Source organism: Labeo rohita, chromosome 10 (assembly GCF_022985175.1).
Source record: "Labeo rohita strain BAU-BD-2019 chromosome 10, IGBB_LRoh.1.0, whole genome shotgun sequence".
Taxonomy (NCBI): domain Eukaryota; kingdom Metazoa; phylum Chordata; class Actinopteri; order Cypriniformes; family Cyprinidae; genus Labeo; species Labeo rohita.
The window spans coordinates 7,260,641-7,284,507 of NC_066878.1; the positions used below are offsets into that span (position 1 = coordinate 7,260,641).

At 37.2% G+C, this 23,867-nt stretch overlaps 1 protein-coding gene across 4 annotated transcripts; it reads right to left on the minus strand.

Moving 5' to 3' along the window:
* Window positions 1-1,473: 1,473 nt before the first annotated feature.
* Window positions 1,474-22,731, minus strand: jhy (junctional cadherin complex regulator). 4 transcript variants are annotated; one of them, XM_051120460.1, is made up of 9 exons: window positions 22,657-22,731; window positions 22,063-22,408; window positions 17,965-18,481; window positions 13,597-13,701; window positions 12,198-12,769; window positions 10,720-11,005; window positions 3,663-3,749; window positions 2,975-3,109; window positions 1,474-2,824 (listed from the first exon to the last, which is right to left on the minus strand). In XM_051120460.1, exons 2-9 carry the CDS (start codon window positions 22,320-22,322, stop codon window positions 2,624-2,626), a joined length of 2,163 nt encoding a protein of 720 aa, XP_050976417.1. In that variant the 5' UTR covers window positions 22,323-22,408; window positions 22,657-22,731; the 3' UTR covers window positions 1,474-2,623. The 4 variants fall into 4 exon arrangements, with proteins under 4 accessions (XP_050976417.1, XP_050976418.1, XP_050976416.1 ...); XM_051120461.1 differs by lacking the exon at window positions 22,657-22,731 and adding an exon at window positions 22,531-22,585; XM_051120459.1 differs by having other exon boundaries at window positions 12,198-12,766; window positions 22,063-22,719.
* Window positions 22,732-23,867: the final 1,136 nt, after the last annotated feature.

The window sequence follows — 23,867 nt, forward strand, 5'->3', positions numbered from 1 at the left end:
AACGAGCTGTGTCTTTTTTGTGTGCTTTGAAAGCGTATCAATTCATCATTTCCTCAAATGCAAGAAAGCTGCGGGTTATCAAAATTTCGTACACTATTGGAGTAATGAATAATAGCCAAGATTATTACATAACGACAGTCTTAATAACTCGAACACTAACAATATAGGAGTAATATTAGCCAAGTAAAAGATAAATAGAAATCACATGAAATAATAAATTGATTTGTCAGTAAACGTTGTTTGTATCATAGCTACAGATGCGTGATTTAGATCAGCTCTTCGTTGTCTTTACTTTTCCCCTTTTCTTTATCATTTATACAAACTGGATACATAAATGGGACGAATTTACTTCACTGATTAGAAATATGGTGCTCAGGGATTCGTATTTTTAATCAAATCAATCCCTGTTCTGAAATAAACCGTACAGCAGAGATCTAAGTCTGAATCTGTGAGCATATTTTCGAAATGGGTCGAAAATATTATTTATGCGGATATGGCGTGGAAATATTGGAACTGACAATCAATAGACACCCATTTGTCCTTTTTGAACTCGCATTGTGTATCTTATTGACTATTACATAATTCCTATGCCATGTAGGTCTATGTTTAATTCAGTTTTTTTAATGCCTACCCACTCACTGGGTCATGTACGCGAATTGCAAACAGACTTAGCCTGCATTTTATTAGTAATAACAGTGTACTTGCTGCAGTGTAGTTTACTCGATGCCTTTCAAGAATGTTTAAAACGGAATTTCCGTCAGTATACTCTTTTACATTTTAGAGTTCATAGCGTACTATCTAACCGTCAGCTGTTTCACAACCGATTTATATGTTAGATTTCTGATGTGTACATTTATAATAACGTGTTAAAAATAGGTCAACAGTCGGGTACTTTTTTGAGGTACCGTCCCATTCTGAGAGCGATCGCGTTGCTATGGTTACCTACTCTCAAGTCTTGTAAACTTATGTTGTTACTGCAACGTTATTTTAAAAACGCTGTTGACACCTAGATAGCACTCTGCGAGATGTGTGTTAAAGATTACTTAATCTGAAAAGCATCTGCTGTATACAAACATCTGATAGAGGTCTTCAAGATGTCAGTTTTACATACATTCTAAATCACAAACATCGTTTAGACTTTTTACAATATCTATTTGACGTTCTATAGGAAACGTCCTATAGACGTGTTGCAGATGAGCAAACGCCTTAAAAAATACGTCTTACAGATGTAAATACAGACGTCAAATAGACGTCTCCGTGTTTTTGACTTCCGGCGACAGGGTTTAGGTCTTAATAGCGAAGCCATAACTACTTCACACCAGTTTTCTTTAGACTTGTCTGAAAGCATCTTTTGTGCTGCAACAAGTGTCCTAAAAATAACAAAGTAAGATTTTTTATCAGGAAATAATTCTAAAGCAGAATTTTTTCAAATCAAATATTTATGTTAACACGTGTAGCAAAGGATAGCTCGCATTCATTTGCGGCAACAGCGCTTTTTTTTTTACTCTAACAGGGTATGTGGCACACTTCCACCCTTTGAAAAGCAATTCATGTCGTTTTCAAAACGTGATTCTGATTTAGCCGGGGAAAATAAAACACTGCAAGAGAATAGGCCGTGAGGAAGGTGATCAATTAAAAGATTAAGCGTTTTGCAACACATGGACGCATCTGCATGTTGCTCTAATAGCAGAGCCATCAGCTCATTTTCAGGGGCCTGCCGCCTCCTTCAGCACTGTCCACAGATCAAAGCCTGCCTCAGTCTCCCAATCCGTAAAAAGGGATGCTAATTCAACCTCCTTCATGTGCGGTTGAGAGAGACCCCTTCAATTAACTGATTTCAATGGCAGGAAAGAGAGAGAGAGAGAGAGTGAAAAAAAAAAGATGCAAAGAGAGTCGGTCTGGAAAGGCAGCATTTCTCATTAATTCAAAAGGTCCAGCATTTATTAGCCTCGCCTCTGAGGCTTAACACTGAAAACACAGAGTATCAAAGCAGACATGATGGGTTAAATAGAGGCTATAATCTAATTAAAATATTACATAGGAGTAAATAGCTCTTTGATAACGATCTAAAGCTTCCATTAAAGAAATAGGTGCTTGAGCTTGTTTTAGAGGGAAAATTATCACTTTAAAATACAGAAAACAAGTTTGTGGGCTCTAATAAGGGAGGCTTCAAAGTGTCATCCTTATTTGACCTATTTTTTTCTCTCGGTGAAAGAAAAGGGCAGGCGAAAGTGGATATAATCAGACTAATAGCCGGGAACTGACAGAAAACGGCACGTTACACTGGGTTAACGGTGCATCCAGGTGTGCTTGAAGAGATTGGTGCTCTTGTGCACAGACCTATTGAAACAAGGGGAAAATAGCAGGATAATGCAAAGCCAAGCAACAAAACCCCACAGCATTTCATTCGGGATTTCTTTATAGCGAAAAATTGTTTTCGAAATGAGTAGCAGTGGATTATGTGCTACACACCTGTTCCACTTCCAGTGCTTTGCAACCGAGCAGGATTACAATGAGCGTTACGCATATATACAGTACACACAAACTTAAGCCAGGAAAAATAAGGATTCTACAGAAGTGCAGCTGATCATCGTGTTGCTTTTTAGAAAATAAAGTCTCTAGATTAAACGGCATGAATGGTTCTGAAGCGAGCCACGGCACGTTTCTCTTCCTCGTGCCGTCTCAACATCTCCAGAGTGGCCAGATGGAATGGGTCCATTTCCTGTGGATACTGAGTCCGCGCGCTCACGTTCTGCTCTCTGGGTATATCCTTTGGCTTTGGAGGGGGTTTGGGCTTTACAATAGTTTTGGCATATTCTAAAGCCTGGTCAAAATAAAATTGAGATTTAAAAAAAGGGTTATGACTACGATTAGAAAGATAAAAAAGTGAAATATAAATACGATCACACACACACACGTATTGATGATTTACGGATTAAGTAAAGCTCATGTTTTTCGAATGAGATTCTCTTACCTTCCTCCTGGGAACGGTGTCCTTGTTGTCACTGCCCACTGAGTCCTTGGCCGACAGAGAGGGAATCCTACTTATCTTCTTGTTCTGTTCGCGGATCACATTTGAATACAGCTTCTGTCGTCTAATTTTCTCTGCCTGACAGCAGTGAAAGAAAGAGCAGCAAGATTACAAAAGGGAGCTTTAATTACCTAAGCCATTTCTCCTCTAAGGCCCCTGTGTTTCTTTGTACATCCCTCCATGAAGCTACTCAACAGCAGCAAACAAAGCCAAATAAAACTCATCATCCCTTTCAGAATCAGCGTTAATACCTCTCTCAGGCCGCGAGCGGTGCGAAAACAGTTATTTTATGAGAAATGTTTACATCAGGTGAGCTGAAAAAATGTCTCTGTTTGCTTTTTGAGGGCTGTGCTCATTAGATTAGTTGGTCCGTTTCTATTGTGTTCAGAAACACAAGTCTTTTAAATTCATGAGGAAATGAAAAGAGGGGGTTATTGAGACACGGCCACACTTGACAATTGGACGTAGCAATTAGGGATTAGCTAAATCAATATTCAACAAGGAGATCACCAATTATCCATTGAGCTTTTCTCCTAAATCTCCACACACACAAATTATTCTGATTACACAACATTATTTATGAACGTCGTCAGATACTTAAGTCTTTATACAATCTGAAGTGAGTATTTACCACAGCTTCTGATATTGTGTTTGTTGGTCCAAGACCTCCAAGCTTCACCTCCTGTTTCATGTTTTTGTAGTCCTTCAGTGTATAAACCTGAAAAGCATATATATTTATTCATTATCCACATGGCTGTTTAAATAGCGAAGATACTGTGAGAAAAACGGTCTTAATCCGAAAGTGCCCTCGTGCAACAATCCGCAAACAAAAGCACTAATCAGGTCAGGCTCCTTCAGGTTCTCAGGACTCAGCCATTGGTCATGGGCACTGCAGGACAGCTGTTTTCCACTCTGATCTGCTTCCCCTTGGGCTGCCACACTGGCTGTTTTACAAATTTATCCCATAATCCTATGAGACATGATGGCGGGCACAGCAAGGTGAGGAGAGCAAGCTTCTCCCAGGAAAGCAATTGGTTTTATGGTGTAAGAACCGCATAATCCGGACACAGTATCAAGTGGATGGGTTCCACGACATAATGAGCCTTAAATTGTGACATGTTCATGCGGCACTGAGAACTTTACTGATCTAGAAGCATAATATTACAGATAATACAATAGTTTAAAGGAACAGTTCATCAAAAAATGAAAACTCATTTTCAAGCCATTCAAGACGTAGATGAGTTTGTTTTTTCATCAGAACAGAGGTTTTAAATTTAGCATTACATCACTTGCTCACCAACGGATTCTCTGCCGTGAATGGGTGCCGTCAGAATGACATTCTAAACAGCTGATAAAAACCACACAATAATCCACAGATTAAATCGTAATATTTTGAGAATAAAGTCGAAATACTTCAAGAATAAAGTTGAAATATTTCCAGAATAAAGTTAAAATATTTCAAAAATAAAGTTGAAATGTTTCAGAAATAAAGTCAAAATGTTTTGAGAATTTAAATGGTAGAAATTAAGGGACATTATTTGCTCACAAATGTGTCCTCTGCAGTGAATGGTGCCATCAGAATGACAGTCTAATCATCTGATAAAACCTCACAATAATCCACGATTAATCCACATGACTGCAGTCCATCAGTTAACATCTTGTGAAATGAAAAGCTGCATGTTTGTAAGAAACAAATCCACTATTAATGAACTTTAACCATTAAACCTTCACTTCTGGACAAAATACCGAGTCCATAACTCGTATTGTAGCCTGCATGCAATGGTTTAAAGTTAAAAACGTCTTAATTATGAATTTAAACATACATTTTTACTTCACAAGACATTAACTGGTGGACTGGAGTCTTGTGGATTATTTGTGGATTATTGTGATGCTTTTATCAGCTGTTTAGACTGTCATTCTGACGGCACCCATTCACTGCAGAGGACCCATTTGTGAGCAAATTATGTAATGCTAAATTTTCAAAATCTGTAAAATGAAGAAACAAATGATGTAGGTCATCTGGATAGCCTGAAGATGAGCACATTTTTCCAACTTTCCTTCATCTGTTGATCTATGACGGCATGTTAGTGCCACATTCAAATATTAAAAAAAAATCAAAGATTACGAGATTAAAGTCATAATATTTAGATAAATAAAGTCGAAATACTTTGAGAATAAAGTTGAAATATTTCCAGAATTAGTTTAAATGTTTCGAGAATAAAGTTGAAATTACTAGAATAAAGTCAAAATGTTTCAGGAATAAAGTCTAAATGTTTAGAGAATTTAAATCATAGAAATTAAAGTTATAATATGTTGAGTATAGTCTATGTTGAGCATGCAAATGGCTCGGATTGAGTGCACTGGAAGAATTCACCAGGCCACTGGAATTTATTTGAATTTGTTGCATCCGTTCGCCGCTTCATGTTACTGGGATGAGGAAGAGTCAATTTTAAGGACTTGTGGAAACAGCTTAATATCAAGAATATGATATTTAGTAACAGACTCAACAGGAACAACTTTTTACCTTAACATCAGCTCACACACCCAAACAACGTTCTTTTGGGGTTACCTTAGCTCTCTTATTTAACTCTTTTTAACTCTACAAAAAATATATCTGGGATTATTAGCAGAAATCATATCATGTGTCTTATACTTGTAGGGACAGTAGGCTTGGAAATAATGTCTTTGATTGCATTTCGTTAATTGTAGTGCGCCAGCCCCCCAATAGCAATAAGCTTTGTGCTTTTTGTACTTTTAATATAAAACAAAGTCTCAGGTTTCAAAATCAGTTTTATAGCAAAATGCAAACTATGTGTTTTACAGTAATTTGTTTTTCAAGCACTTTATTTTGGCGTATAATACAGTATAATACAGTAAATGATTGAACATAATATTCACGTCTTCCATTTTTTATTTCCAGCGCACCAGCCACCCAGTAATTGCAATAATTTTGTGCTTTGTTGTTTTTAATATAGCACAGCTCAGCTTTCAAAATCTGTCAGTTTTATCAGTAAATACAAATTATAAATGTTTATTTCAATATATAAAGATATAAAAGTGAAGGAACATCAGAAGGCATGAAATAAAACAGCATAGCCTAATTTTATGAAATGAATGTCTCATTGTAATCAGAAAGATGATGACTTAAATGCCTCTTAAACTGAAGAGAATACAGCAATCTTTCACAACACATTAAAGAGTGTGAAAAACACATTATTGTAAGACATATTCTTTGTATTTTGCTATAAAACTTTTTGCTATAAAGCTGAAAATTTGAAATTTCCCAATCCAGGCCATTTGCATGAGAAATAGGCTAGAATATGCTCTCAAAATATTATAACTTAAATCTCTTAATCGTTACGAATGAGTTCTTGTCATTTTGACTTTATTCTCTAAATATTTTGACTTTATATTCAAAACATTTAGACTTTATTCTCGTAATTTTGACTTTATGTAATTTCGCCTATATTCTCAAAATATTTTGACTTTATTCTTCAGCCATTGGTCATGGGCACTGCAGGACAGCTGTTTTCCACTCTGATCTGCTTCCCCTTGGGCTGCCACACTGGCTGTTTTACAAATTTATCCCATAATCCTATGAGACATGATGGCGGGCACAGCAAGGTGAGGAGAGCAAGCTTCTCCCAGGAAAGCAATTGGTTTTATGGTGTAAGAACCGCATAATCCGGACACAGTATCAAGTGGATGGGTTCCACGACATAATGAGCCTTAAATTGTGACATGTTCATGCGGCACTGAGAACTTTACTGATCTAGAAGCATAATATTACAGATAATACAATAGTTTAAAGGAACAGTTCATCAAAAAATGAAAACTCATTTTCAAGCCATTCAAGACGTAGATGAGTTTGTTTTTTCATCAGAACAGAGGTTTTAAATTTAGCATTACATCACTTGCTCACCAACGGATTCTCTGCCGTGAATGGGTGCCGTCAGAATGACATTCTAAACAGCTGATAAAAACCACACAATAATCCACAGATTAAATCGTAATATTTTGAGAATAAAGTCGAAATACTTCAAGAATAAAGTTGAAATATTTCCAGAATAAAGTTAAAATATTTCAAAAATAAAGTTGAAATGTTTCAGAAATAAAGTCAAAATGTTTTGAGAATTTAAATGGTAGAAATTAAGGGACATTATTTGCTCACAAATGTGTCCTCTGCAGTGAATGGTGCCATCAGAATGACAGTCTAATCATCTGATAAAACCTCACAATAATCCACGATTAATCCACATGACTGCAGTCCATCAGTTAACATCTTGTGAAATGAAAAGCTGCATGTTTGTAAGAAACAAATCCACTATTAATGAACTTTAACCATTAAACCTTCACTTCTGGACAAAATACCGAGTCCATAACTCGTATTGTAGCCTGCATGCAATGGTTTAAAGTTAAAAACGTCTTAATTATGAATTTAAACATACATTTTTACTTCACAAGACATTAACTGGTGGACTGGAGTCTTGTGGATTATTTGTGGATTATTGTGATGCTTTTATCAGCTGTTTAGACTGTCATTCTGACGGCACCCATTCACTGCAGAGGACCCATTTGTGAGCAAATTATGTAATGCTAAATTTTCAAAATCTGTAAAATGAAGAAACAAATGATGTAGGTCATCTGGATAGCCTGAAGATGAGCACATTTTTCCAACTTTCCTTCATCTGTTGATCTATGACGGCATGTTAGTGCCACATTCAAATATTTAAAAAAAAATCAAAGATTACGAGATTAAAGTCATAATATTTAGATAAATAAAGTCGAAATACTTTGAGAATAAAGTTGAAATATTTCCAGAATTAGTTTAAATGTTTCGAGAATAAAGTTGAAATTACTAGAATAAAGTCAAAATGTTTCAGGAATAAAGTCTAAATGTTTAGAGAATTTAAATCATAGAAATTAAAGTTATAATATGTTGAGTATAGTCTATGTTGAGCATGCAAATGGCTCGGATTGAGTGCACTGGAAGAATTCACCAGGCCACTGGAATTTATTTGAATTTGTTGCATCCGTTCGCCGCTTCATGTTACTGGGATGAGGAAGAGTCAATTTTAAGGACTTGTGGAAACAGCTTAATATCAAGAATATGATATTTAGTAACAGACTCAACAGGAACAACTTTTTACCTTAACATCAGCTCACACACCCAAACAACGTTCTTTTGGGGTTACCTTAGCTCTCTTATTTAACTCTTTTTAACTCTACAAAAAATATATCTGGGATTATTAGCAGAAATCATATCATGTGTCTTATACTTGTAGGGACAGTAGGCTTGGAAATAATGTCTTTGATTGCATTTCGTTAATTGTAGTGCGCCAGCCCCCAATAGCAATAAGCTTTGTGCTTTTTGTACTTTTAATATAAAACAAAGTCTCAGGTTTCAAAATCAGTTTTATAGCAAAATGCAAACTATGTGTTTTACAGTAATTTGTTTTTCAAGCACTTTATTTTGGCGTATAATACAGTATAATACAGTAAATGATTGAACATAATATTCACGTCTTCCATTTTTTATTTCCAGCGCACCAGCCACCCAGTAATTGCAATAATTTTGTGCTTTGTTGTTTTTAATATAGCACAGCTCAGCTTTCAAAATCTGTCAGTTTTATCAGTAAATACAAATTATAAATGTTTATTTCAATATATAAAGATATAAAAGTGAAGGAACATCAGAAGGCATGAAATAAAACAGCATAGCCTAATTTTATGAAATGAATGTCTCATTGTAATCAGAAAGATGATGACTTAAATGCCTCTTAAACTGAAGAGAATACAGCAATCTTTCACAACACATTAAAGAGTGTGAAAAACACATTATTGTAAGACATATTCTTTGTATTTTGCTATAAAACTTTTTGCTATAAAGCTGAAAATTTGAAATTTCCCAATCCAGGCCATTTGCATGAGAAATAGGCTAGAATATGCTCTCAAAATATTATAACTTAAATCTCTTAATCGTTACGAATGAGTTCTTGTCATTTTGACTTTATTCTCTAAATATTTTGACTTTATATTCAAAACATTTAGACTTTATTCTCGTAATTTTGACTTTATGTAATTTCGCCTATATTCTCAAAATATTTTGACTTTATTCTTGTAATATTTCGACTTTATTCTCATAATATTTCAACTTTATTCTCGTAATATTTTGACTTTATTCTTGTAATATTTCGACTTTATTCTTAAAATATTTCAACTTTATTCTTAAAATATTTCAACTTTATTCTCAAAAATTTTTAGACTTTATTGTAGTATTTCAACTTCTTCTTCTATTTTCGTATTTCGACTTTATTCTCGTAATTTTGACTTTGTTCTCGAAATTTTATGACTTTAATCTCATAATTTTTTATTTTAACATTTTTTTAGAAGACCTCTTGAAAACATTTTTTTAATCTATACAGTGACAGCAAAGTAGTTTGATGTTGTTTTGGACTTAAATTATATAGACAAAAACAGTTCCACACTAGAAAGTAATGGTGTGTGCACACCAAAAGCGAATTTAATTATTCACGTAAGTAGACTACATACAAAGTCAATGCAACGATGCAAATTCACATTGGGCGACGCAAATGATACGAATTTGGTGACATGATTGGTGCAAATGCATGATATTACATCTTCCATGCAAGTTGAAAATTTTCAACTTGAGTGAAATATTCACACAACGCATTGTCATGTATCCCAGTCGGCGAAGACCTTATTGACACATACAGTTTAACACGTCCAGTTGTATCAGAAAATGTAGAAAAGCATTATGTGATTATTTTATTTGCATGAGAGACACGGAAGACACACCGCGAGTAATCTAGAGCGCCAACGCAATTAGAATATTTGCTTTGCGTATGGTGTGCACACAGCATAAGTCATACAGGTTTGGAATTACATGAGGGTGAGTAAGTTATGCCATAATTTTCAGTTTTGGGTGAACTTTCCTTCATTTCTACAATTGAACAGACACAACTGTGGAGTAAATATAAATATCCTCTCCGTGTAAATGGCCATGGTTGTTGAGTACGTCTGTTCCTAAGAGGGACTTTCCTGCAGAACTCAAGGTGCTAGAGGACAAAGAGGCCATCATTAAATGCAAATCACCATCTTACCAGCCCTGCTCCGCACAGACGGGGGTGCTGCTTAATCACCTTATCCTCTAACGCTTTTCAATGTCGTCTTTGTGACCGTGCCTTATATCATCATCTCATTGCAATTAAGAGTGTCTTCAATTACTTATACAATTAACCTGCTGTCTGAATCGGCCCACACAATAATCGTTACATCTGCAACAGGCCCCACTGAGATACTGTCACAGCAATTTAAAGATGGATACTAAGTATAAACTGGGTGTTGGAGTTAATATGCTATTTGTTTTGTTATATTTCTAATTTATTACAAAAATGGGTTTAGATTAGGGTTTTCTTTTTTTTTTACTTTTTGATGCCACGGGCCCCTAAATAGGATTTCTTACAAGGTTCTCCCTTATTAAAATTAATATTAAATTATAATTATTAAATTATAAATGGAACATATTATATTTTAATTTTTTAAATTTATTTTAAAGACTTAAAACATCAGTACACAGTAGTACCAGGCTTTAAAGTATAGCCACATACTAGATAAATGCTAAACAAAAAACACACCAAATCTTACCTAAACACACATTCACACACCTTATAATTTGATTTAGCATTCAGCTGCCTGTGCTTTTCCATTTGTGATAGGTATCCTTCCGAGCTGCTCCTGTGGATTGGATTCAGATGCTGCTCTGATCTATCTGAGCAGATTTCAGTGTCGCTGCCGTTAGCTCGGGCTATAGGGGGCAGCACTGTGTAAGGACCAGAGATTTGTGTTGGGGGCGCACAGGGTCCCATGCTCTCCTCATCATTGGGCAAAAGCTTGGGGGGACTGTGGCTGGCCTCAAGCTGAGGTGACGTGGGCAATTGTAGCATTGGTACCCTATGGAAACATTGAGCACAACATAAAGAACTTGTTTTGTATATTGCATATTGTATATTGCGTATATATATATATATATATATATATACACACACACACACACACACACACACACAGTGGTCAAAAGTTTACACACACCTTGCTAAATCTGCAAAATTGTAAATATTTTGCCAAATTAAGAGGGATTATTATTATTTTTTCAGCTTTTTTGTGTATTTGAACACTTTCCAACAATGACTGTATAATTTTGGGATCCATCTTTTCACACTGAGGATAAATGAGGGACTCATATGCAACTATTACAGAATGTTTAAACGCTCACCGATGCTCCAGAAGGAAAACCACGCATTAAGCTGGGGGGGGTGAAAACTTTTGAACAGAATGGAGATGTGTCCAATTTTCTTATTTTGCCTAAATATCATATTTTTTTTCATTTAGTACTGCCCTTCAGAAGCTACAGAATACTTACATGTTTCCCAGAAGACAAAATTAATTACATTTTCCCTCATCTTCAAATTCAAAAAGTTTTCACCCCCTGGCTCTTAATGCATTGTATTACCTTCTGGAGCATCGGTGAGCATTTGAAACTTCTGTAATAGTTCTATATGAGTCTCTCAGTTGTCCTCAATGTGAAAAGATGGATCTTAAAATCATACAGTCATTGTTGGAAAGGGTTTAAATACACAAAAATGCTGGAAAACAAAGAATTTGTGGGACCTGAAGGATTTTTCTGAAGAACAGCAGGCAGTTTAAAAAAACACAGCTGTGGATGATTCAGGTAACAACACAGTAAGAATCAAGTGTATGTAAACTTTTGAACAGGGTCATTTTTATAAATTCAACTATTATTTTCTCTTGTAGACTATATGTCTTTTATGTGAACTATGTAATTCAGGTCAGTACTAAATAAAAAATAACATGCATTTTGTATGATGCGTCTTATTTTGATAAAATAATTAACATTTTGCAGATTCTGCAAGGTGTATGTAAACTTTTGACATTCTCATTATAGACTTGGTGTATTCAAAAAATTAATTGTGTGAACTACATTTTTTAGTAAATTAACAGACAGGACAAAATATAAGCATCACCGACCCACAATAAGCTGATTGGAAAAAGACAAATATAGCAGTGTGTGAACATACTATAAACATATACTAAATACTTGCATAAAATATGTTTCTGGACTTGCCTGAGTCTGTTGTTATTCTTGGATGATGCCTTTTCAAACATATTGGGGGTAAGTTTCCCAGCATGCCTCTGAGGAACATTTCTGTTCACAGCTTGTACCACTCCAGACTTGGGGGCTGGTGAAGATACACCTGCTTTTGGAGCCAATCCCATCTGCCCTACTGAATTAGGAGGCACATATGGGTAAAATTGATAACCTTGTTGTAAAAAGGGTGGGTTAAACAGATCAGGCCTATCCCATTGTAGAGCTTGAGAAACAAGAGTAAAAATGGTCTCTCTCTGGGAAAGATTCAGAGGCTGTGTGTCATTGGCAGGTGCGTGGAGGTTTATGTTAAGGTTGACGGTCGGAGGAGCATGAGTGCGAGACGGAAGTCCAGATTGGTGTTGTGGCGGGTCATGGGTGTAAGCTTCCTCAGAGTCATGCGGTAGGTGATCAGCGCTGATGACGTGTCTCTCTGTTAGGGGTTTAAGGTGCACTTTGGGTTTGGAATCAGGAACTGGAGGCTTGAGCTGATCTGGGTGGTTGCTGGTTCGCTCCTTTCTCTTCGGTTCCTTCTTTTCTTTATGGCTCTGCTGTAATTGGGTAAAAATTAGGAGGAAAAAAATAAAATCAGACCAAACCACTTAAGATGTCTTCTGTGTTAAGATGACATGAAGCTAAATTCTGAATGTTGGTTTTCAAGGATGATATTAGCATAAATGAAATAATTTCCCAAAATATGATGAGGGCTCTTAGGGTAAAATCCATTTGCACAACATAATGCCCCTTAAAAATTAATTTTCAAATTCAAGTCATGACAAAGGTTTTTGGAAATAGCATCCCACGCACTCTAATTCGCTAAAATAATACATCCCATTGAGCAGAGATATGTCCTTATATAACTGTGGCTTCATGGCTATTTTCATGAGCGAGAGGAAAGAGAGACAGGAGCATTTATATAATGTTTCTTTGTGGTGAGCCTGGCATTCACGGGGGACCGACGGACATTATTCTTGTGAGGTCTGAGGCTGTGCCTCAGCATGTAATGCTTCTGATTTAGTCAACACCAGCTTGCACCATTCTTAATGGGAAAATATTTACACTCCTCTGCTTGCTGGCATTAAGGTGACCGTTCAAGTGCTCAAAATAATGATGCTTCTCCATTCCCCCTCTTTCCTCGGCACAGGCTCCTTTTCAAGACATTTCAGAGGCTCCATTGTGCCTGAACAACTCTATCAGAAATTGCGTCCATCACAGCAGAAATGAAATCCCGGGTGACAGTGTGCCCACTGTGCAGACATTTTCATCTTGAGAGGAAGCCCTAGCAGACTGTTATGCATTAGGGCAATGGATTGTGCCAAGCAGCCCCACCTACGTCTGCGCAGATAGAGATGGATGGAATCAATAAAGTGAGCTCTACCTTCAGTTTTTGTGTTTTTTGGAGCCACATCAGCTCGGGATCCCAGACATTGTCTTGACTCTCCGGGCTGTGAGTGCTGATAGTCTCGTAGGAGGTTTGCCTGGGCTGTGGGAAGAGAAGAAAGAAGGGAGAGGGGAGTGAAAGGCTTGACTGCTTGATAAGCCTCCTTTTAACAATTCACCTGTTGCCGTGTCGATGAAATGCTATTATTTCGCCTCACATTTATATTCAACTATTGACCGCAAACAACAGGGGCAAACTGTGCACCGTTAGAGCAAAACAAAGACATCCATGAGTATGAGAAGAAATGTCTGGGCGATAAATTACACACTGCGTTGGGCGTAAATGTATGCTGACAGCTGCAATAAATCGTCCACCTACTCAAACACGGAGCTGACAGACAGTCAGGTTTGTCTATAAAATAATTCGTCCCTGAGCGTCTGGCAAACATACCAATTCAATTGACTTCTTCTGATCAACTTTTTATTCTTAATTACTATCCACAGCTCCTCTGAGCTGACCTACATGTGTCTAGAAGAGTGTTTTATTGATTCTCCTTAAAATGATTCTCTCGAAGCAGTTCGGAGATAAGTGTCTAGATACGTCCGCGTTACATCAGTGCACTCTCTCAATTTTTCTTAATGTACCCGTTCAGAGGCGGAATATCTACAGCTAATGCTGTAATGAAAATCATTTAGTAAACTTCCAGTCACTTTGGCTGCTGAGGACAATTCTCGCCGATCGATGGTATTGACAGCTTGCGGCGTCCCTGAATGCATGCGGCTAATTCTGAAAGCGTGAATAGAGGAAGGTCAAAGAGACACATGCAGCAGTGAGTGGATTGAGTTGTAACATATCCATCAATAAACAGGCAGCCATGCTGGTCTATCTATTTAGCCAAAGGCCATGTGCGCAAGGAACTGATTTGTGAACAGCCTTCAACGTTACTGGGCCAGAGTCACTGAGTGGACAGTTATTTATCGTATCTGTATATTTGAGTAAACCAGTGGTCTGGCTCCAAAAAGAAAGACAGACAGACAGACAGACAGACAGATAGATAGATAGATGTCATTTTTTAACAAATTCAAAAATAAATACTGTTTAGTGGTTCTTTAATGTGTCGTCCCTGCTGATAAAACACAATAGAAACCATCACAGAAGTTCAAAATGTTTCCACTACAAATACCATAACATACATTACAAACCATCAACTTTTAACCATTAAAAAAGCAATTTTGTAGTGTGTTTTGGTACATGTAGTGGTTTTAACAAGCCACCAATAGCAGGTGACCAATTACCAGTAGAAACCCACAGGGTCTATTAGAGTTTCTATTACAAGTCCCATTATAACCAGTAAAACCATTACAAATTTTGTGATAGTGTCTATTGTTTTTTTTCAGAAAGGGTGACAGATTGCTTTAAATCCTCAGTTCAAGCGGCATGTGAACTGAACATCTCTTTCTCTTTACTACTTATAGCATGAAATAAACATCAGAAAAAAATTTCAGCCACAGAGAAACATTAATACAGAGCATTTTCAAATTCAAGTCCACGAATGTTAATCTACTATCCTGTCTGGTTTGTTTGTTGTACAAAAATGTCAGATTCGACATTAAGATTGGTCAGATTGCCTGTAGGATCAATTGGTACTTCAGTTTTACATAGTCCAGAGTTGAGAAATTTAGAAGCTGCACCAAAAACAATACTGCAAACCAGCGAACAGGCAATGCGCGGTCCTCGTTATAAATTAAAATATCTTTTCGAGCAAAATCATATCGCAACATCTGCGTCATCTGCTATGCTGCACGGTTAATAGGAGGCTGCGCATCCAGCTCATTTTCCTGTATCGGGCAAGTATCATTTCAAGTAGAGAGATTGAGCTCTGTTGTAACAGGTGTGTGAGTAGCAGACATCACAGACCTGCCCTTCATGTCCTCTTAGCCGCAGCAGGCCACAACCTCTGCCCCATCCACGACCACTGCCTTTTGTCTGCCATTTTAATAATCTCAATCAAATTGAGGAAATGATCAAACAAAATTGCATTTTGAGCTTCATAAGCTGCGTAATATCTATTCTGTTAAATTGGGGCCCGTAATTGCCTCTTGGGCCGAGACGTGGCACAACAAAGTCAGGCGATTGGAGCTTGCCATTTTCCTCAAGACTGGGAAACACAGCTTTTGCGATGAAGACTTCAAAGGGCCGCAATTCTTGAATTGCATTTGGTTGCTATTGTGACCGCCCAGGCAATCTTGATTAGGTGTTTACACTGAGGTAGGGTATACAGTGGCAGAGAGCCGCGGAGCCTTGGTCTAGAGCTATTAAGAGATTGTACATTATGTTCCTGGCTTTGAAGTGAGGGTCTGGGGGATGACGAGGGATTGGGGCTGAGTGCAATGGCAGAAGATTGCACTGCTACTTCTGTCTTTATCAAAGGGGTCTCTGCTGGAGCTCATCATCACTCCCGCACACGCCGGTTGGAAGTTGGTGCATTATGAGATTGTGTACATTTAATAACACAGCTAATTATCGGGAGTTAGGGGTTTGTGAAAGAGTAAATAGTGGCTTTTTAAAAGCCCAACAGACGCGCCTCGATAATGATGGCGAAAACTGATGGGAGCTGAGGGGCTTTTTATTTCCTTTGAAGGAAACGGGGCCACAGAATAACAAATAAAAGGGCAAAAGTGTAGGCCGTGTATCAAATTTACGAACAGATGCTTAGTCACATAACGAATGTAAGGTATGAGGGTTTTGTGCTCTCTCGTAGTAAGCAAATGACAAAAAAGAAAAACTTTAACCAAGTGGCGGAAGTATTTCGATTGCTCTTCATGTGTTACGCTGTACTGCAAAAGCCTTGCTGTATGACAGTTTCCCAAGTGCAACTGATTTCCTGAAGGAATTTAGACATTAATGTGTTTAAGAAACTCTGAATAGATCATTCTGTTGGTTTACTAGGTTCCTGGCTGGGTTACTTATCATTTTTAAATATACACTCATCCTTACTGGGGATAAAAATGGATCTGATAGATATTTTTCATAAACAAAAAAAGTTTACTCTCTTGGAATAATCAAAATGTTTATACTGAGTTATCCACATACTGTCAACTCAATGGATTTTTAAAAAATCGATACAGATTTAAGAGCATTTCACTCTCATCCAGACTCACATTGATACTGTTCTAATATTTTCTAGGGAAAATCGCTCCTCCGTTGACTTTTTTTTTTTTCAAGAGAAATAACTCAAATTAAAATATTTTCCAATGAGCCGCCTCTTAAAGGCTTACAATGCCGCCTTATAAATGGAACTTGACAGCGCACCATATTTCGCGCAAAGACAATGCTCTGAATTCATACCAGGGCACTGCTGGCGCATTGGGGGCACCGTCTGAAGCAGGGAGCGCTTTGCTCCGTTTACCATGTCACAATGCTAACGGCTCTTCACTATGCTAATGCAGCTGATGTGAGACATTAAGGTGGGACTGGGCTCAGATGGGCTGGGTAAGGTCTTAAATGTAGCAAATACACATGGGCCACAGTGTGCAGACAAGCCAACCCTGCCAATTATACCATGGGCCAGGTGCACTGATAACTAAGAGCCTATTGGTAACCATGCCCCTCTGATGTTCTTAACAGCCACTGTTGTGCAGATCAACTCATAATAGGCACTACATAGGCAGACATGATTCATTCTCTTCTCTCTGCTCCATCTGAAGATTCTGTGTGCCTGCCAAATTAATTTCCGTGACACAGGCAGTGGAGTCTCCTTCAAACCAGAGAAATGAAAACACCAAGGTCACTTATTCAGATTAAAAAAGAGCAAAGATAAAGGTCAGGTCATGCTAGACATGATATGGCCTGTTTTGTGCATTAAAAGAAAATGTGAACCTTTGAATACACAAAAAGAATGTATCTAGACTAAATACACAGATTACATAAGAAACACTAATTGGATTTATGACAAATGCAGTTTCACTTGAATACTGAAGTACTATTTTTAAAAAAACTAAATGAGATTAATAACATAGGACTACTACTGACAGCAATGGACATTAGTCAATATGCTTTTTGTAGCAATAGCACTACTTGAATCATGATGTTGGGTAATTGGAAATAATTATACGAATGAAGACATCTTGAAAATAAAAATGAAAATGTCTGTGGAATAACACTAGCCTTGGGTCTCAACTATTGTAATATCTGACATTGAGAAAGCTGTCACTGTATGCTGTCTTAGTTCACCCCCTAGTGGTCAACCATGGGATTTTCAATTCGGTCACCAGTGCATTCAACCAATTAGTTTAACATGTTAAGGTTTACATAAGCTAAATTTAATCATGCAAGGCCTTAGGGAATGTTCTTAAAAATACTTACCTGCTTTGTTTCATCTGTTTTATCTTTTTGCTGATGAGCTCTTAGGTACGACCCATGCTTATGTGTGTTGATACCAAGAGTTGCTTTGTTACGTTCCACAATGTCTTCCCTAGTTCTCACTGGCCTTGGATTAGAAGGATGTTGAGATCTTCTCTTCTGGGTGTGAACTGATTTGACATTTAGATGCTCTCCATTATCCCGTGGTGTGCCTTCAGAGGACAAGCAAGAAGTTTTGGATTCGGGGGAATCGAGAATGTCTTCCTGTTGCGGGTGCAGGTGGAAAGGAGATGAAGGTGGTGGGGATAAAGCATTGTTCATCTGAACCGTGGCCGGGTTACTGAAAACAACATACTCTTGCCTGCTACCTAAAGGCACATTCTCCAAGGGTTCAAGACTATCTTCAGACTCCTCAAACGAGTCGAGAGAGAGTCTCGCATTTAGCCGGTTGAGAAAATAAGCCCCTTCCAGATTGTTCCTCCAGTTCGGGTCGTAGCGCAAGTCGGCGTATTCATCTTGCCTGAAATATTTCAAAAAGAGTTAAGATGAAATAAGTCATAAACACTTAGGACGAGCTTTAAATTGAAGAGCAGGCTGGGTACGTCTCATTTAGTGCTTTCGGCATTGTCAGTAAGACAGTCTGAATGCCTCAAACAGCCATCAAAACACAAGGAAAAAAATCGGCTACACTTCTCAGCCGAAGCGAAATGGTAATAGCGTGTTGTAGTCGCTCCCCCCCCACCGCCTTCCCTTACCCCTAATGACTATGGGTCTGAAGACCACAATTTGGGGATAGTTTTGCAAATGGCTAATTCAAACATATGAAATAGGTTCAAACTACAACCTAATGTGCTCCTAGCATCATTGGATGAAAAGATCTCATTAAAATAATTAGAAGAGTGCCTCTTTGTTGTGTGCCTCTGAATAGTACAAGATGCTCTTCACATCCCATGATGCCAAATACGAGGCTGTCTGGATGCATGGCACTTCAGCCAATGAGGGCAAAAGGGCAAGGAATGGCTCCGTAATGATTCCACTGACATGGTCTTGAGAATGCGCCGTGGGTTTGCAGCTGTGACGGGGTCTTTAACATGCAAAGTCTCTCTTGTGCTAATATAAATGTGTCAGAATTAAATCCAATAGGAAACACGCACCATTGTTTTCAGCTCATTTCATTCTGAATGCGAGACTTGAGTCTCTTTAAAGACAATGTGCGCGGTAAAGAGGATGTAAACTAAATGGGTAGTTATTAGCTTCAATGATATTATGCCAAATATTGCTTCGCGCCGTGCCATTCTTGAGCATGAAAATATGATGAGAGAGCTGCTTCGTTTCCACAATAAAGTCTTTGTCGAGGTTCGCCATAGCCATTATGAAAAAACTATGCATGGGGTTAAGTACCTCTTCAGCGCATCAGCTATCAGCCTGCAAAAAATTAAAACAAACGCCTCCGTTTTTTATCCCGAGGCAGATTTTGAGTGGCCGACACAACGGTTAGGCTGGAGATGAAGGAGTGGAGACAGATGCGGTGATCCACTCTTCAGATTCCAGCAATCTGTGTTTCAGCAGCGCCGAGAGCTCTTCTATTCATTGGTAACAAAGCAACTGCTTTTTAACAGACTGCTGAATGAGACCTTATTGTGGTAACGTCCTGCAAACTAAAAATCTAATTTCCCCTAAATGAGGGTACTTGTTTGGAAAGTACAAAAATTAGTGGGTATTTCGGCTCAATTAAAATGCAAGCGCAAACATCATTTTCAAAGACTGTCATTATCTATTAGATGTCAATAAAAGCTGTCAGTCATCTAGGTTGTTTGCAGAGCAGCCAAACACAAAAAGCTCACTGTCATTTTGTTGGTTATGTATTTAATGTAGTGTTTTCAAGTATTGCCATTATTTATTCAGTCTATTTCAGAAACGCAAGCTAAACCTAAAATGCAAGACAGAGCGACGTTTAGCAGGAACAGGAAAACATTCAATGAATGCTTGCCTATATTGCCATTTTACCATTCGGTTTAATACTATATTTTAGGTCAAAAATAAAATAATTAAATTAAATCACAAAAGTCACCCTGGACCACAAAACCAGTCTTAAGTAGAACGGGTATATTTGTAGCAATAGCCAACAATATATTGTATGGGTCAAAATGATCGATTTCTCTTTTATGCCAAAAAACATTAGGATATTAAGTAAAGATCATGTTCCATGAAGATATTTTGTACATTTCCTACCATAAACATATCAAAACTTAATTTTTGATTAGTAATATGCATTGGCTTAGAACTTCATTTTGACGAGTTTGAAGACAATTTTCTCAATATTTTGATTTTTTGCACCCTCAAATTCCAGATTTTCAAATAGTTGTATCTCGGACAAAAACTCTCCTATTCAGATGTTATATAAATCTCAATTTCACAAAATTGACCCTCATGACTGGTTTTGTGGTCCAGGGTCACAAATAGTAGATGACAGACACACCATAAATGGGACAGTTATGATCCTGGTGTGTTTATTGCTTGGCTTATTCTCCTGTACTTCAACCTCTGGGTTACACCTAGAAACAGTTGTCTACTTAAAGGCACCTGACAGTAAATATTTGATATGCAACTTAAGCAAAAGGTAACCTCATTCCGATCACAGACTGACACGACCATACAAATGTTTTTGTCTTGCTCTCTGAACTGTTTCTGCTTGTGAACTGAAAAAGAACACATTTTTTAAATTTGTCATAACCACCAATAACCACCTGAACCAACTAATTAGGATCTAAAGGAGCACTTGATAATTACATTGTGTTTGATAAGGGTTGGAACTAAACTCTGCAGGAATGCAGATCTCCAGGAACAGGTTTGGGCACCCCTGCTGTAGGACTTTTATCTAAAGAAGGTGTTCTGAAAAATTACTAAATAGTTTTGGTTACTACTGACTTCTACTGTATGGACAAAAAAAGTACTAGTAAGTAATTTCTTAAAATATCTTCATTTGTGTTCCACACAAAGAAGAAAAAGGAAAGTCATACAGGTTTTGGGATGCCATGAGGGTCAGTAAATGACAGAATATTAATTTTTTGGAGAAATATTCTTTTCAATAGTGCCTTGCAATTAAAGGAGAAGATCACTTTCAAAATGAAAATTTCCTGATAATTTACTCCAAGATGTTCATGTCTTTATTCCTTCAGTCGCAAAGAAATGAAGTTTTTTGAGGAAAACATTCCAGGAATTTTCTCCATATAATGGACTTCAATGGTGGACAACAGGTTGAAGTCCAAAGTGCAGTTTCAATGTGGCTTCAAAGGGCTCTACACGATTCCAGCCGAGGAATAAGGGTCTTATCTAGCAAAACGAATGGTCATTTTCTTAAAAAAATACGAATTTATATACTTTTTAACCACAAATGCTCACCTTGCACCAGCTCCGTGATGCGCATCTTCACATATTGCGTAATCATGCTGGAAAAGTCATGTGCGGATAGTTCTTTGCCTGTGTACTTAAGTTAAAAAGGTAGGCAGGGTAAAAAAAAACTCCATCTCATTTTCTCTTCCAACTTCAAAATCATCCAATATCATTGTTTTACCTCTTTGCACGTCTGGTACTTTGGCATACGTCACGCATGTTTGATTACATTATGTGTGAGGTCGAGCTGGTGCAAGACGAGCATTTGTGGTTAAAAAGTATATAAATTTTTATTTTTCTCAAAATGACTAATCATTTTGATAGATAAGACCCTTATTCTTTGGTTGGAATCATGTAGAGCCCCTTTGAAGCTGCACTGAAACTGCAATTTGGACCTTCAACCCGTTGGCCACCACTGAAGTCCACTATATCAAGAAAAATCCTAATTTCTTTTCGACTGAAGAAAGAAAAACATGAACATCTTGGATGACATTAGGGTGAGTAAATTATCTGAAAATTTTCATTATAATTAAAAGTTTTCTTTTTTCTTTTTTAGAATAGCTTTAGATAAAAATAAAGCATTTGACATCACAAGAGACTAATGTCACTGCCTAAAACGCCATGTCAACTACTCAAATACTTTCGGTAGCAAGAGTGTATCATTAGACTAGTCCCACATAGTAGGGAAATAGCAAACTGTTGTCTTACCTCAATGGCACATGTGGTCCTTTCACCCGTCTTGGTTTCAAATCCAGACTGTCCTGAACATCAAGATGGTTTGGTTCTTCACTGTCAGTCTTAACATCATGTTTATGGTTCTCAGCAGAGAGAAGGTCAATGCGCATCTGAAGGTCTCGCTGGTACTCCTTCTCTTGCACCAAACTCTCAGTATCTGACTCCAAGGAGTCCCACATTACCGGTAAAGCGGGCACATTATCCTTCGGACTAACTTTGGAGTCACTGTTCATGTTAAATTTGACTTTTGTCTGTTCCAGCTCCTCAGGCCCGTTGAGCTCCTGATGGCGTTGTTGCTCTGAGACGATCGTCTTTATGGCTAACATCACAGAGTCAACATTAAGAAGAGGTGAAACACATTTAAGTTTAATTTAGCTAGTTAATTTAACGTTACTGAGCCTTATTTACGTGAAATGTTAATAGTTTACTCGGTTGACTGACTTTCCAAATCAGCTGTGCGTAACCCATGCTGTAAGTTAATGTAGAAAAGGCACCTTAAACGCTGAAATTATCATGTAAATCGCTTCTACAGCGTCAATATATTACCTGGTACACAATTTTTTTTACCTGCTATCTACATCGAAAGGTGAGACGTTCATTGTCAGGGAATGTTTCGTTTGCTAAACTGTTGCCGTGGAAACATAGACGCCATGGCTGTCTACGCATGCGCAGAACTATTCCTTGTCCCTCTGTGACCCAGTTTCAAAAGAGGGTTGAGACCACTACGTATTTCTCATTATTATGTTAACGTTTAGTAAGAAAGCCATATATTGTATTTAAATCATATGTGTACGTATATTGTACATATACACTGCCAGTCAAAAGTTTTTGAACAGTAAGTTTTTTTGTTTTTGAAGAACACAAGAAAACAAACTTCCGCTCACCAAGCCCAAAATTTCAGCATCACTACTCCAGTCTTTGTCACATGATCCTTCAAAAATCGTTCTAATATGCTAATTTATTTAGCAAGGATGCTTTAAATTGATGAAAAGTGATGATAAAGACATTTATGTCACAAAAGATTTCTATTTCACATAAATGCTGTTTACTTTCTATTTATCAAAGAAACCTTAAGAAATTCTACTCCGCTGTTCTCAACATTTTTTTTTTGTTTGTTTTTTGAGCAGCAAATCAAATATTAGAATGGATTTCTGAAGGATCATGTGACTGGAGTAATGATGCTACAATCTGAATTTTGAAATCACAGGAATAAGTTACATTGTAAAATATATTCAAAACACTTTTAGTAAAAAAAAAAAAAAAAAAAAAAACCTTTTTGCTGTACTTCGGATCAAATGCAGGCTTGAGTAGACTCATTTCAAATATATATATAAATATAAATTAAAAGGTTAGATAAACTTTTGCTAGTGTATAAGGGAACTATTCTTAGTGATGTCATGTATCCAGTGGAGTAAAAAGCTTTTTGAATGTAGTTTTAGCCATTTAGGGTGAGGTTTACATTAAGTAGCCAATTAGCTCTGACAAGCATTTTATAATACAAAATCAGTACAAAGGCAAAATGGCTGACAAAGCTTTATGATGCACTGGATAGAGGAAACTTCCTCAAGCATTAAGTTTCTTCCTCTTCCCTTGTGACTAATTCTAAGTGTTAGCCAACCATTTGAGACCATTTTAATTGGTCAAAGACCATTTAAACATTGTATTATTCCAAGCACTTATCCTTGATATTTAAAGGTTAAAGAAAACTGAAGATCAAATTTATACACGCCACCATTTTAGATAGAAATGAATTATACAAGCAGGAAACTTTATCCAAG